Below are 15,842 nucleotides of genomic sequence, written 5' to 3' on the forward strand. Positions count from 1 at the left end.
GAAAGCAATATAAAAATATACCTAAACATATGAGTAAATTCTGTGACTATGAAGGGGATCCTAAAACAAGAACCTGCCACCAAAGTTCTCAGTGTAGGGCCACTGTGCATAAAGGCAGACATTTTCAGGACTCCATTTGAACTATTTTTTTAAAAAACACGCCAAAAGCAACCAGAAGGAGCATTATGGGCAAGAGCAGTTACCCAAGCCATTAACCATCCCTCAACCTCCAAATAAAACTTAATCTATGATGGCTCCGTGCGATTTGGCTAGTCACCTCGAATGAGCCCTTTTTCCTGTAGGCTCCGCAATGGTGGCCGCTTGGCAATGAACCGTCTCAGTTTGCTCTTGACCCGCTTTTTGTAGGCTCTGTCAGGACTAGCAGGTGCTATGAGAAGAAGGAAGGAAGAAAATGAGTTACCGGTAATTCAGCTTTAGTTCTAGTGCCTGAATTCTCTCTCTGCCATCTATGCCAAGGATGTGTTTTGCACATGATGAAGGCACCAAATACTAACCAGAAGCTACTCTGGTTAGTATTTGGAAGGAAGACTTATCAGGGAGGATTAGGGTCATAAGGGTATTTCAGTGAAAAGCAATGAAAAAATCTGAATATCTAATCTAATCTAATCTGAACATCTAATCACCTCTCAACAAAAGATTGCCCCAGGCACTGCTAGGCCATCAAATGCTAATCAAGGTGGTCAGTTGAAACATTCACACCTAGCTCCAACAGACAAGAGTTCTTTGTCCCACCCTGGTCATTCCACACATACATAAACCCATTTTCCTAGTTCCAACAGACCTCACTACCTCTGAGGATGCTTGCCATAGATGCAGGAGAGAATGCCTCTAGAACATGGCCATATAGCCCAAAAAAACCTACAACAACCCAGTGATTCCGGCCATGAAAGCCTTCGACAAAATATCTGAATACTTCTTACCTAAGAAAACCCTACAACAGAGTCACATTGAAGGTAGGAGTCAACTTGAAGCCTATGTCTCACCCTTTGGAAGCCCTGATTCTTCCTCCTCATCAGCACTGAGATCCACAAGATCAGCACTGTTTGATCTGGAGAGTGGATAAAGAAGTGGCTCATCCAGAGGGTTTTCTTCATCCTGCAAGGTGGAAAGACAATAAGTTAAGCTGGGATGGGCAGGACAGATTGGACAGACTGCCAGGCACGTTTAATTTTTCTCATTCAGTAAGACTGCAATGTTGTTTCTTCAGGCATTACTCCATGTGAAAACACAAGATTGTGGAACATCCTGCGATGTTCCATGATGCAGGATAGCAACTATTTACTGTCATTGTGACAGACGACTTTGCACAGCCACTGCCTTTACATGGTTGCAATATATCGGCTGTGTGAAACCTCACTTCTGGCTGGATGGCATAACTCTGCAGTCCTGCTTTCCTGATCCCCTCCTTATTTTCTATTATTTTTATTTATTTCTTCAAGTTTATTTATTTATTTTATTTATTTAGTACATTTTTATACCGCCCCTCTCGGCCTTCCAGCAACTCAAGGTGGTTTACAAGGCAAGAATTCAATACCACCAAGGACACAATTACAATATACAATATTGGGAAACTATTTTTTTAGGAAGGATGTTTAATATTCTACTCTGATTTTTTAACTGAAGTATTAAATTGTTATATATTTATTTATTATTTATACCCTGTCCTTCTCACCCCAGAGGGGACTCAGAGCAGCTTACAAGTAGGCAATCATTAGATGTCACACAAACACACATCTAATAAAATAAACATATACATTAAAACCAAAAAAATTAAAATTAATTCAACACTAAAACCAATTAAAATCATGCAATCCAAAATCATAGTCCGAAGCCATTCAACCTCTGAGGATGCCTGACATAGATGCAGGCAAAATGTCAGTAGAGAATGCGTCAGGAACATGGCCTTACAGCCCGAAAAACTTACAGCAACCCAGTGATTCGACAAGTCATTGCGTTATTTCGTGATCACTTATTGCACTGAAAAATTATTGTCTGAAACTTGGTCCCACAACCACGTTTTCAATTTCTTTCTAAAGGTCAGGAGGGAGGGAGCTGATTTGATTTCACTGGGGAGGGAGTGCCACAGGTGAGGGGCTACCACTGAGAAGGCCCTGTCTGTTGTTCCCACCAGTCATGCCTGTGAAGGAGGCGGGACCAAGAGCAGGGCCTCCCCAGAAGATCTTAACCTCCAAGGTGGTTCATAAAGGGAGATACGTTCAGACTGGCAAGCTGGGCCGGATCCATTTAAAGCTTTATTATTATTTTGGACAGTTTACACTTCTGTGAGAACCTTTTGATATATTTTATCTACATATTGAGAGTTCTGAATCTGGAGAAAAAGGCAAGATTTAAATAATACAATACATAAAATACATAAATAAAAATAATGATTCCAAGAAGAAGAGGAAGAGGAGGAATTGAATGAAATGATAGTGTCTTGATGCACTTCACTTACCAGCCTACGGATGACCCCTTTGATAGCCTGGTACCAGTCTTGGCTGACAGTCTCACTGTCTGACTGCAAAAGATACTCATTGCCAGTCACAGTGCGGAACTGAGGAATAATAATAATAATAATAATAATAATAAGTAAACTTTATTCATATTCCGTGCTATCTCCCTGTGGGGACTCAGGGCAGTTTACAACAGGCAGAGACAAACATTCAATGCCATAAGGTGCTAACAAAAAACATAACAACCAAAACCATCCAAATCAAAACAAATCCAACAACCACAACAAAAATTACCACAAATTAGATAATGACATAATAGAATAACACCATACCTCAACATTAAGGAAACAAACTTAGGAAAAGAAAAGAGATGGGAAGACAGCTTATAGGGTTGATCAACAGTTCCATGTAGCCCATTGTCCTATTTTTCTAGTAGTGTTTGGATGATCTCACACAAAACACTAATCCTGGCTTAACAAAATGTGATGTGACAAACTCAGCCCATTTGCTCCTTTATACATTTTCCAGAAATCAGTGAACAAATCATGATTTGAATGTAAACCATGATATAAAGCTATCTTACAATCCCAGCTTGTTCAGCTGTATTAAATTATACTCCTTGGTTGATACATAATGCTGAGACCCCTACAAAGAGGGTAAAAAAGTGGAACAAGCTGCACGTATCAGTATTACAGTTCATTCACAGTGTATGCCATTATGCCAAGATCCCAGGCTTAGCATTATTTACAAATGTAGCCATTATCTTATACTACAAGATGAAAAAGTATGAAAAGTACATGGCAATAATGGAGAAGACATTCAACATTGAGAATGTGGCACCTTAATCCTGTGTCTCCACTTGATAAGTCTACAGCAAGAGAGGAGGGATAGTCTAAATATGCACTTTCCACAAGAGCCAGTCCATCTCACTTGACCTTTGTGTTTCCTTTGCCCACTGGACACCTGCTAGAAGACCTCAGCAAGCGAGAGTCCAAAAGTGGCAGGCTCAAACCCAGAACCTCAATCAATGGCTGATGCCAAATGAGAGGTGTGACCTCCTGGGTACACAGAAAACTGGGCAACTTGGAAGGTGCTGAACAGACTGCACTCTGGCACCACGAGATGCAGAGCCAACCTTAAGAAATGGGGCTACAAAGTAGAATCCACGACATGTGAGTGTGGAGAAGAGCAAACCACTGACCACCTGCTGCAATGCAACCTGAGCCCTGCTACATGCACAATGGAGGACCTTCCTATAGCAACATAAGAGGCACTCCAAGTGGCCACTACTGGTCAAAGGACATTTAATAAAATACCAAGTTTGCAAACTTTGTGTTTTGTTTGTATGTTTCTTTGTCTGTTTTTTAATACAATACAACTGTTTGGTTCCCTCCTAACATTATAAATAAATAAATGCCCACTGTGAGCACATACAGTGTATTTTTTTCCTATTCTACACCATAGACACACCATCAAGGATCTGCTGCACGGACTTATGTGAAATATCAAATAAAGCCAGGACAGAAAATAAATATTTTCCTTCAATGTGTCCATCTGACCCCATGTGCCTAATGTCCAATTCTGCTGCATTTTTTCTCTGAGTATTCACACACTTACATGGATTACATTCCGCTTGCTGGACAAGTCTCTAGCCCAGTCAATCCGAGCACCGCGTAAATCCACACTGCTTTCTGGTCGGCTACCAGATGGGGTCTGCCAAGGTGAAAGAGCAGGAGTTAGGACATCATAGGGCAGCATCTGTCAAGCATGCTCTGCTCCAGAAGCCATAGACTGCCCGCTGTCCATTACTCTCTGCTGTTCCACTCACCCATGCAGCTGCTACTTTGGGATCCTTGTAGAACATGAGGCTGTTCCCTGCTAACACCAGCCATGAGGATGTCCAGCACTTTCTGGTGCGTTGCGGCCAGGATGGAAGGAGAAAACCAAAGTAAGAATCCATGATGATAAAATATCTCACTCCTCTTTCTCTCTATATATGTGTATGTGCATATGTTCAGTACTCCCAAGCATGTGTTGAAACTGATGCTTCCACATTCAGTCATGCAGCACATGTAAACAATCTGACAGAACAAGGATTGTACTGATAGAAATCTCATAGTTTCATAGTTAACCTCTATTGGAGTGGAACCTGGTGGCTAATAAGCATATTTTCTGCATTCTCCCATTACCTTTGCGAGACCATGTGTTGTCCTCTTCTGAAGAAGTCAGGATCAAATCAAAGTTAGAGATAGCATACTTCCACCTAATGTGGGATATTGCTTTTTTAACTTTTTTTTTGTCGTGTCAGGAGCAACCTAAGAAACTGCAAGTCGCTTCTGGTGTGAGAGAACTGGCCATCTGCAAGGACATTGCCCAGGGGACGCCAGGGTGATTTGATGTTTTACCATCCTTGTGGGAGGCTTCTCTCATGTCCCTGCATGAGGAGCTGGAGCTGATAGAGGGAGCTAATCCGCCTCTCCCTGGATTCGAATCTGCGACCTGTCAGTCTTCAGTCCTGCTGGCACAGGGGTTTAACCCACTGCGCCACCGGGGGCTCCGGGATATTGCTAAACATCCAGATATTGCCAAACTTCCAATGCCTATCGAGCCCTTGCATAATCTGGCTGGCTCCTTAGCTCTGGCTGTGTAGCATTACACAGCTGGATTTCCTATTGGCTCTGAACATCGTGGCACAGTCAGGAATGATGGGGTTGGAAATCCGAAAACAGTTGGGGGCAGTCAACAGTTCAAACCCTGTGATACATCCTGGTTATGTTATCCAATTGCCTTGACACATTTATGGAATTTTACAGAGGGACAGACAACCACATTTCTGTTTTCTTTCTGCTTCTGCTACTGTGCCACGATGTTCAGAGCCAATAGGAAATCCAGCTGTGTAATGCTACACAGCCAGAGCTAAGGAGCCAGCCAGATTATGCAAGGGCTAGATAGGCATTGGAAGTTTGGCAATATCTGTATGTTTAGCAATATCCCTGAGCCCCCGGTAGCGCAGTGGGTTAAACCCCTGTGCCAGCAGGACAGAAGACTGACAGGTCACAGATTCGAATCCAGGGAGAGGCGGATGAGCTCCCTCTATCAGCTCCAGCTCCTCATGCGGGGATTCTATGATTCTATGATTGTTCTCCAGACCCTTGATCATTTTAGTCGCCCTCCTCTGGACACATTCCAGCTTGTCAATATTCAAGAGAGATATTGACAAGCTGGAATGTGTCCAGAGGAGGGCGACTAAAATGATCAAGGGTCTGGAGAACAAGCCCTATGAGGAGCGGCTTAGGGAACTGGGCATGTTTAGCCTGAAGAAGAGAAGGCTGAGAGGAGATATGATAGCCATGTATAAATATGTGAGAGGAAGCCACAGGGAGGAGGGAGCAAGCTTGTTTTCTGCTTCCTTGGAGACTAGGACGCGGAACAATGGCTTCAAACTACAAGAGAGGAGATTCCATCTGAACATGAGGAAGAACTTCCTGACTGTGAGAGCCGTTCAGCAGTGGAACTCTCCGCCCCGGAGTGTGGTGGAGGCTCCTTCTTTGGAAGCTTTTAAGCAGAGGCTGGATGGCCATCTGTCAGGGGTGATTTGAATGCAATATTCCTGCTTCTTGGCAAGGGGTTGGACTGGATGGCCCAGGAGGTCTCTTCCAACTCTTTGATTCTATGATTCTATGATTCTATGATTCTCCCATTTTTTTTCCTTTCAACAAAAAACATCTGTTATACAGAGAAAGACAAAATATCTGCAGAATGTCTTCAAACTGGACACATCTGTCTAGAACAGTGGTCCCCAATCTTTTTTTGGCCAGGGCCCACTTGACCAGGGACCACTTTGGCCATGGCCCACTTTGAACCAGGGCCCACTTGACCAGGGACAACTTGACCAGGGACAACTTTGACCAGGGCCCACTTGACCAGGGACAACTTGACCAGGGACAACTTTGACCAGGGCCCACTTGACCAGGGACAACTTGACCAGGGACAACTTTGACCAGGGCCCACTTTTTACCAAGGCCCACTTGACTAGGGCCCACTTGAACATGGCCCACTTGACCAGAGACCACTTGAACAGGGACCACTTTGACCAGGGACCATTCTCCAACGTTAGTATCAAAAGGGGTGGGGTGGGGCTGGTCAGCTCTATGGAAAGGAGCGGAAATAAAATAAAATAAATAGAAAGGAGGCTCGTGAACTGGATTTTCATTCTCACGGCCCATTGCCGGGCCATGGCCCACAGGTTGGGAACCATTGGTTTAGAAGTACCTCCATAGTATTTCTCCTTTCTACAAACTACACACACAACCCCAAAATCTGGGTATGAGGGAAGATGAGAGAACATTTTCCTAGATCAGTGTTGCTATCGCGGTAAACCTCTCACGAAAATATTAATCCAACAGTTTAGACACACATTCAATCAATCAATCACACCCATTCATGGAACCACACACATGTCTCTGCTTTAGAACAGACACTTTAGTAGCTTCAAACCCCACATGTGGTATTCTCCTCTTCCCTTATGGAGGGAACAGAAGCTCCATGCTGGTTTAATTTAGCCCCCTCCTGATCTGAAAAAGCCCCATTATCCACCAGCAGTTTCTCCTAACCACTTTGTCTGTCTATTCATGTCCAGGACATTGCTTGTCAAAATCCTTTCAGCTGTGAAATGTTACACAGCCAGAGTTGAGGAGCCAGCCAGGTTGTGCAAGGGCTAGACAAGCAATGGGTTTTTGGGTTTGACCAAAACAGAGGGAGAGCCAAGCCCCCCCCCCCCCCACCCAAATACAGCATCTTCCCTCTCCCCATTAGGAGGACTCCAGCTGGATACCTGAGTTTCCGGCCTCCTTCTGCAATCTTGGTTTTGTTCAGCTGCCCAGCTTTCTCCACCACCTGCCGCAAAGAAGATGTATCAAACAGTGTCCGGGCAAGACATCTGATCTTTCCTGAAATGCACTCCATTTTCCTTGACAAATTTAGCTATCTACAGGTTACATTATGTAACATGATTTTTGTTCCTGGGTTATAAATGCCATTTCCTAATTGCATCTATCATAAAAATATGGGAAAAGTTGATTAAAAAGCAAAACCTTTGTTGCTGTCCGCATATTGAATGGTTTTAAATGGCATATATTCATTAACTGCCTGGACTGAAGGAGATGATAAAACTACCCTCAGTCACAAAAACGAAGTTTCTGTATTTTCAAAGTAAATACCTCACAATTAAACAGGAAGCGACGCTTTCAAAACAGGAACAGAAAACTTCCCAAATTTTGTTGCATAGTTTTATCATTCTCCACAGTATCTAGTTTGGCTATTTATTTATTTACCACACTTTCATCCCGCTCTTTTCAGCCTGAAGGCAACTCAGGGCAGTGTACAAATTGGCAACAATTAAATGCCGAACACACATAAATACATTGTTTAAAACAGGTCAAATCACATAATAAAATTCATATTAAAAACATTTTAAACTATAAAAATCAATGACTTCCAGGTTTAAATCCATGTCTATTTGCATAGTTAAGCCGTTCCATATTCATTCACAATACTGAGTTTATCTGGTTACAATGAGGTTCCCAAAACTTGCTTGAAGAGCCAGGTTTTTACTCTTTTCCTAAAGGTCAGGAGGGGGGGGGGGCTGATTTAATATCCCCAGGCAGGGAGTTCCACAGCCGAGGGGCCACCACTGAGAAGACACTGTCTCTTGTCCCTGCCAAGCTTGCCTGTGAGGCAGGCGAGATCGAGAGCAGGGCCTCCCCAGATGATCTTAATTTCCTGAAGGTTCATAAGGATAGGTAAGTTGGGCCGGAACCATGGTGGGCTTTATATGCCCAACAAAAATAGAGATGCCAGGAATAACAACAACAACAACACTTTATTTGTATCCCGCTCAATCTCCCTGAGGGGACTCAGAGCGGATTACAACATACACAGATAGGCAAACATTCAATGCCTTTAAGACAGTGAACTAAGGGAAGAGAAATCATAGCTTGGAAAGGGATATAAGTCCTCAAAGGAGTGAGGGGTGGGGGGTGGAACAGAGTCAGCACCACATCATGTATTAGGAATGTTTGTTTTTGTGTCAGGAGTGACTTCAGAAACTGCAAGTAGCTTTTGGTGTGATAGAATTGGTCAGCTGCAAGGACGTTGCCCAGGGGACGCCCGGATATTTTGATGTTGTACCATCCTTGTGGGAGGCTTCTCTCATGTCCCCACATGAGGAGTTGCAGTTGGTAGAGGGATTTGCTCTCCCAGGATTTGAACCTATGACCTGTCAGTCTTCAGTCCTGCTGGCACAGGGGTGAAACCCACTGTGCCACGGGGGCGCAGTATTAGGAATGAGCCAAGTCCATATTTTTGCACACCTTTGAAGGAAGGGCTTCAAATTTCAATCTATTTTCCTGGCTGAGATTTTATTTATTTCTCTTAATATCACACACATAAGAATACACAATATCTTTTCCACCAAAGTGTGTTCCTGGAACCAATTGGCGCTCTCGATCATTTATTCTTCAACTTCACAACTGACAAAACACCATTCTCCATTCCTTTTCCCTGCACCCCACACCCCTATTCTGGGAGATCCATCAGGTCAGACGAAGGAAAGACGGAACACTGCAATCCTATCCACAAATTATGGACTTCTTGTTTAGCATCACAGGCATGAGTGTTGGGTCATGTGCAAGGAGCTAGATCTCCTTCCATGGGATCCTCTCAGAGAATGGAGGCAAGGAAAACTCACCAAGCAATGGCGATGTTTTTTTCAGTAGAGTTCTGACTTGGTTTTCACTTTTTTTTGTCATGTCAGGAGCGACTTGAGAAACTGCAAGTCGTTTCTGGTGTGAGAGAATTGGCCGTCTGCAAGGACATTGCCCAGTGGACGCCCGGGTGTTTTGATGTTTTATCATCCTTCTGGGAGGCTTTGCTCATGTCCCCACATGGGGAGCTGGAGCTGATAGAGGGAGCTCAACCAGATTCGAACCTGAGACCTGTCGGTCTTCAGTCCTGCCGGCACAGGGATTTAACCCACTGCGCCACAGGGGGCTCAACTCCAAGTGGTGAATATGATTTGCCCACTGCTGCCAACCTTTATTACAATCCTGTAGTTTAAGCTGAGTTTTCAAGCAACCTAACTTTGTGAATTTTATGGAAGAAATAGAAATATCCCTGGTATTTGTTCCCTGGATTTAGTCATATCCGTCCCTGGTCCTAGAGTTCTTAAACCCTGGCCCTAGAGAATTCCATACTCACTGACTGACTGCACTCTTAAACTAAATAAAGGTAAAGGTTTCCCCTTGACATTAAGTCAAGTCGAGTCCGACTCTGGGGGGTGGTGCTCACCTCAATTTCTAAGCCAAAGAGCCATTGTTGTCCATAGACACCTCCTAGGTCTTGTGATCAGCATGACTGCAAGGAGAGCCATTACCTTCCTGCCAAAGCGGTATTGATCTACTCACATTTGCATGTTTTCACACTTCTAGGTTAGCAGAAGCTGGGGCTAATAATGGGAGCTCAACCCGTCCCGTAGATTCGAACTGCAAACCTTCCAGTCATCAATTCTGCAGCTTAGCAGTTTAACCCACTGCACCACCTTGGCCCCTGTTGTTGTTGTTGTTGTTGTTGTTGTTAACACAGTTCTTCTCTATTCAGTTTTATCCAGATTACCAGGACTACAATTCTCAACAAACCTGGCCAGGACTGACAATAGGTGCAGTCCAACACATTGCACCCTTCCCCCTCTCCAGGAGCTGTGACTTACATGAAGGCGGTCAGGGTTGTGTGAAGGGGAACCATTGGCAGGTGCGGACACTGGGTATTCCCCTAGCCAGGCCTCACAACTGTGTTGGGAAAGGTTCCTGCGATGACTTCCCTGTAGAGAAAGAGAAAAAATAAGGAAGAGGTTTTCCCACCTACTTTGCATGTCCAATCACTTCCTAGAGCCATTGTCCTCCACTCCACACCCCCACACAACACTCTGCCTCCTGATACATATACACACAACCACTTTCTGCTTCAGACTCACAGCATAACAAAAGCTTGGTACCCTCTGTGACATATCCAAGGAAGGCATCTCTTTTCTCTTCTTGAAGGCAGGGAAACCCAGACGAACCTCTCCAATCTCCCCCACTGCCTTACCTTGGGCACTCGGGTCTCTGGCAGCACCATGGATTTGGTGTAGCCCAGCTTCTTCTCTCTGGCCCTGGAGAGACCCTGGGAAGTGGGCGAGTACAGCTGCTGCCCAGCCTTCCCTGCGTCTTCTGTCTGATCCAAGGGCTCACTCAGAGTAGATCTTTCTTCTTCTGGGGCTAAAAGACTGTGTCCCTCTGGCAGTACCAAGCTCTGACAAAGCAAACACATAGATTAGCAGGTTTGGAAGGAAAAAGAGGGGTGAATCTCTCTGGGAAACAGGACTAGTGACAGGCAAGAGCCTCTTGTTAGAGAGGCTGCCTTCCCCCACCACCTCCCCCCAGCTCTAAAACAAACTGAATCCTGGATTCTTAATCCGCAAGCTCCCCTGAGATTTCTTTCAACCTTCAGCTCCCATTGCCCAGGGCTCTCTGTCCTTCCGGCCCACAGCTTTCCTACACTAAGGCCCCCACTGCTGCAGGTATATGAACAAGACCTTCCGGGCACAGGCTCCTCTCCAAGGATGGAGGGAGGGGGCACGTGGCAATGGGGCCGTGGAGAGAAAGAATGGGCTTGGAGATTAATCAGCAGACTGGCTCCTTCTTCTCCCCGCTTTGCTAGGACACATAGTTCGTTAGAGTAATTACAGCTGAATTTCACAGGCACCTGGCGGGTAGCCCAAACGGTTCAGCTTGGCCTAAGGTGCCAGGGAGCGATGGGCTTTGGAAGCAGCCTCTGGGAAAGGAAGGAGGGAGGGAGGGAGGGAGGGAGGGAGGTGGGAGGTGGTGTCTGTCAACAAGCTCTCCAGTCACAGAGCTGGGCCTGTAGTAATAATCCCAAGAAGTGAACCTGAGTTCTCCTTGAATTGTCTTACATGCAGGGAGAAAACAGGAGGATGTGCGGCTTTATACAAGTATAGAAATGCTCATATATTTTGCCTTTCTGTCACTATTTGCCCGTACACCTTACTGATTGGGTTGTTGTAGGTCTTTTCGGGCTATATGGCCATGTTCTAGAGGCATTCTCTCCTGACGTTTCACCTGCATCTATGGCAAGCATCCTCAGAGGTAGTGAGGTTTGTTGGAACCTCTGAGGATGCTTGCCATAGATGCAGGTGAAACGTCAGGAGAGAATGCCTCTAGAACATGGCCATATAGCCCGAAAAAACCTACAACAACCCAGTGATTCTGGCCATGAAAGCCTTTACAATACAGCTTACTCATTCATAGTTATAAAGGTCTGTTCCTAGGCAGTCCATCTCATGAACTAGTCTTAACGGTACTTTACAAAAGCTGATGCTACCAAGGTTTCATTTATCACTCTTAAAAATGACATTTCCTCTCAATTTTGGATGCTGTCAAGAATACAGCGCTCCATGAAGTCATGCTGGCCACATGACCTTGGAGGTGTCTACGGACAATGCTGGCTCTTCAGTTTAGAAATGGAGATGAGCACCAACCCGCAGAGACAGACACGACTGGACTTAATATTAGGGGAAAAACTTTACCTAAGAATACTGATCAGTTATTGGCAGTGATCCATGGCAATGGTACACTTTAAAGGAGCCCCCAGTGCCGGCAGGACTAAATCCCTGTGCCGGCAGGACTGAAGACTGACAGGTCGCAGGTTTGAATCCGGGGAGAGCACAGATGAGCTCCCTGTATCAGATCCAGCTCCTCATGTGGGGACATGAGAGAAGCCTCCCACAAGGATGATAAAAAACATCAAAAATCATCCGGGCGTCTCCTGGGCAATGTCCTTGCAGACGGCCAATTCTCTCACACCAGAAGCGACTTGCAGTTTCTCAAGTCACTCCTGACATGACCAAAAAAAACCATTGCTGAGGCTGGGGAAGAAAGATGCCGGCACACTCTTTCCAACTAAAGACAGACATGGCAAAGATGCTGCACTTGTTCAGAGACCCATGGAAGCCAGACCACAGCACAGTGATACCTAGACTTAAGAATGTAATTCATTCCCAAGCTCTTAACTCAAAATGCTCTCAAATCAAAGTAATTTTTCCCACCGAAATGCTATTAATCTGTTCCGTGCTCCACCCGAAAACACCCCCAATTTTTGCTACATGTCTTTAAATAATAAAATGTAATGTATAAATAACAAATAATATATAAATGCACATTCACGTGGAACAAGAAAAAGAAAGATCAACTTTAAAATGGTAGAAACACAAAGTTGCATCAAGGAAGCACAAAGAAAAAAGAGGTAGAAGCATCCTTTTCTCCATGCTTTGCTCATTCTAGCCTCCTTCCCTCAGTTGCTCTCTCTCTTCCTCCCTCTTCATGAAGCCAAACAAACCAGGAATAAAAACCACACAAAAATCAACAAAACTCAAAGTTCCTCAAAGTGGACAAGAGCAATGCAGGCAGCAGTCTTCCAAAGTGGACAAGAACATGAGACACAGAAGCACAAGGCACAGAGGCTGCTCATATGAAGCCCTAAAGACCTGTACTCTGGTGCTGGCTCTTAATTCAAAACACTGCTCGTATGTCAAAGCAAAACCCAGGCCAAGTAACGGTGCTTAAATGCTCTTAAGTAGGATGCTGTTAAGTCGAGGTTCTACTGCATAGGCTGAATGAACAAGTCACTACTGCCAACAGCAGTTGCATCAGACAATGGAAACCAAGTGATGACAGTGACATGCTTTGTTTATTGGCCCCCGTTAATAAGAAAATGAAATTTTAGCCATAATTTTTGTTTTCTGATTAAATAACCAGATTCAAAAAGTCTCTCTTGGAATAATTCAGGAAAACTTGCATGCATTAAAAGAGGTCATTTGCTACATTACATTTCTCCACACCCAGTGTGGTGATCCATGCAATCATTTCACCATGCACCAGTCACGTTGTTCACTTCTCTAGCTCAGGTGATGAAGTCTCATGGTTTGGATATTAGTGGAATAGTGAATCTGTTCTGGATTTTAGCCTGAACTTTAAATAAACTATACAAGAAGCTGTGGTCTAGTGCCATAATAAGTTCAGCACCATGGATAGCTCATTTACAGTTCAAACTATAAGTTGAAATGAATTCCGTATCTCCCTTGGAGTTTGGACAAAAACTGGTTCTCTGATATTAGACTGATATTGGCTTAGCCACGGTAATCCTTGCTCTAGTTACATCTGTATAGACTACTGCAACGCACTCTATGTGGGGTTGCCTTTGAAGACTGTCTGGAAGCTTCAAATGGTCCAATGGACGGCAGCCAGATTGCTAACGGGAGCGGCGCTCAGGGATCATACAACTCCTCTGTTGCGCCAGCTCCACTGGCTGCCAATTTGCTACTGGGAACAATTCAAAGTGCTGGCTTTAGCCTATAAAGCCCTAAACCAGTGTTTCTCAACCTTCCTAATGCCGCAACCCCTTAATACAGGTCTTCATGTTGTGGTGACCCAACCATAAAATTATTTTTGTTGCTACTTCACAACTGTAGTGCTACTGTTATGAATCATCATATAAATATCTCATATGCAGGATGTATTTGATACAAATATGCGATATGCCCAAATCTGAATACTGGTTGGGTGGTGGTGGTGGTGGTGGTGGGGGGGGGGGGGAATAATTGATTTTGTCATTTGGAAGTTGTAGTTGCTGGAATATATAGTACACCTACAATGAAAGAGCATTCTGAACTCCACCAATGAGGGAATTGAACCAAACTTGGTACACAGAACTCCCATGACCAACAGAAAATATTGGAAGGTTTTGGTGGGCATTGACCTTAAGTTTTGGAGTTGTAGTTCACCTACATCCAGAGAGCACTGTGGACTCAAACAATGATGGATCTGGACTAAACTTGGCACAGATACTCAATATACTCACATGTGAGTTTGGGAAAAAGAGGCCTTGACATTTGGGAGCTGTAGTTGCTGGGATTTATAGTTCACGTACACTCAAAGTGCCCCTTGAATCCCATCAATGATAGAATTGGGCCAAACTTCCCACATAGAGCCCCCATGATCAACAGAAAATACTGCAGGGATTTGGGAGGAACTGACAGTGATTTAGGGGAGATGTAGTTCACCTATTTCCGGAGAGCACTGTGTTCCTAAGACCATCAGAAATATGTGTTTTCTGTTGGTCTTTGGTGACCCCTTGACACCCTCTCGCGACCTCCTCAGGGGTCCCGACCCCCAGGTTGAGAAACGCTGCCCTAAACGGTTCTGGCCCAACTTTCCTGTACAAACGCATCTCCCCTTATGAACCTTCCAGGACTTTAAAATCTTCTGGGGAGGCCCTGCTCTCAATCCCACCCTTGTCACAAGCACGGCTGGCGAGGATGAGAGACAGGGCCTCTCAGTGGTGGCCCCTTGGCTATGAAACGCCCTCCCTAGGGATATCCGATCGGCCCCCTCCCTTTTAACATTCCAGAGGAAAGTCAAGAATTGGCTTTTTGAGCTACCATTTGCAAGTACAGTGTATCTGACATAGGAAAATGGAACAATTAGACGATGTGATTGGCCAATGTTTTCAGCAAGGAGACGCTAATGATATATGTTTGTTATTGACTTTGCTATGGCTTTATAATATTTTAATGTTTTTAATTGTATTTTATGGTCTTGGTACCAACTGTGAACCGCCCCGAGTCAAATGCAGGCTGAGAGGGACGGTATATAAATATAGTAAATAGATAAATAAATAAATAAATAAATAAATAAATAAATAAGAGGCAATTGCTTCCACTGAAGTCAAGGATGGCCAACTGTGACCTTCTTTGTGTCATTTCTTTTGTTTACATTTCCCACAAACCCAAACTAGAGGATCCAATGTTGGCGAATTATGGGTGGGATTAGGGTCATAACTGCTGACTCTTGAGGCCTATTCACACTGCTGAATTACAGTGTTATTATTTCAATATCCCATGAAATTCTGGGATTTTTAGATGAGGAAGGGGCCTTCAGCCAGAGAGCTCCCTCTCAGTTGCCTCTCACCAAATGACAATTTTGCAGGATGTAGCCATGGAAGTTAAAGTGGAACAATAGTAGTGATACAATAAGATCATGACTCAGTATTTCATATGGTTTTAATCTGTTTGATTGATTGATATGTGTTTTAATTGCTTATATATTTAGATTGTTTATATTTTGATGAGATATATTTTATTGTTTACCTCTGTGGCTTTGAATTTTTGCTGGATTTGTAAGCCGCCTTGAGTCCCCTTCAGGGTCGAGAAAGGAGGGGGAGAAATGAAGTAAATAAAATAAATAAATATGCAGTGCA

General features: G+C 44.2%; 1 protein-coding gene across 5 annotated transcripts in view; it reads right to left on the reverse strand.

Moving 5' to 3' along the window:
- Window positions 1–15,842, reverse strand: part of ARHGAP9 (Rho GTPase activating protein 9) — a 45,731-nt gene that overhangs the window by 11,177 nt on the left and 18,712 nt on the right. For 4 of the 5 annotated variants that reach the window (XM_060762987.2, XM_060762988.2, XM_067464242.1 and 1 more), the window contains 8 exons: window positions 10,617–10,820; window positions 10,240–10,350; window positions 7,309–7,370; window positions 4,303–4,384; window positions 4,092–4,187; window positions 2,477–2,575; window positions 1,005–1,116; window positions 278–388 (listed from right to left, as the gene is read on the reverse strand). In XM_060762987.2, the coding sequence (XP_060618970.2) occupies window positions 278–388; window positions 1,005–1,116; window positions 2,477–2,575; window positions 4,092–4,187; window positions 4,303–4,384; window positions 7,309–7,370; window positions 10,240–10,350; window positions 10,617–10,820 (877 nt within the window). Of the gene's footprint in view, window positions 1–277; window positions 389–1,004; window positions 1,117–2,476; window positions 2,576–4,091; window positions 4,188–4,302; window positions 4,385–7,308; window positions 7,371–10,239; window positions 10,351–10,616; window positions 10,821–11,012; window positions 11,268–15,842 lie in introns of those variants that run through there. The other variant, XM_060762989.2, reaches the window with a different exon arrangement.

The sequence above is a fragment of the Anolis sagrei genome, chromosome 2, assembly GCF_037176765.1.
Source record: "Anolis sagrei isolate rAnoSag1 chromosome 2, rAnoSag1.mat, whole genome shotgun sequence".
Taxonomy (NCBI): Eukaryota; Metazoa; Chordata; class Lepidosauria; order Squamata; family Dactyloidae; genus Anolis; species Anolis sagrei.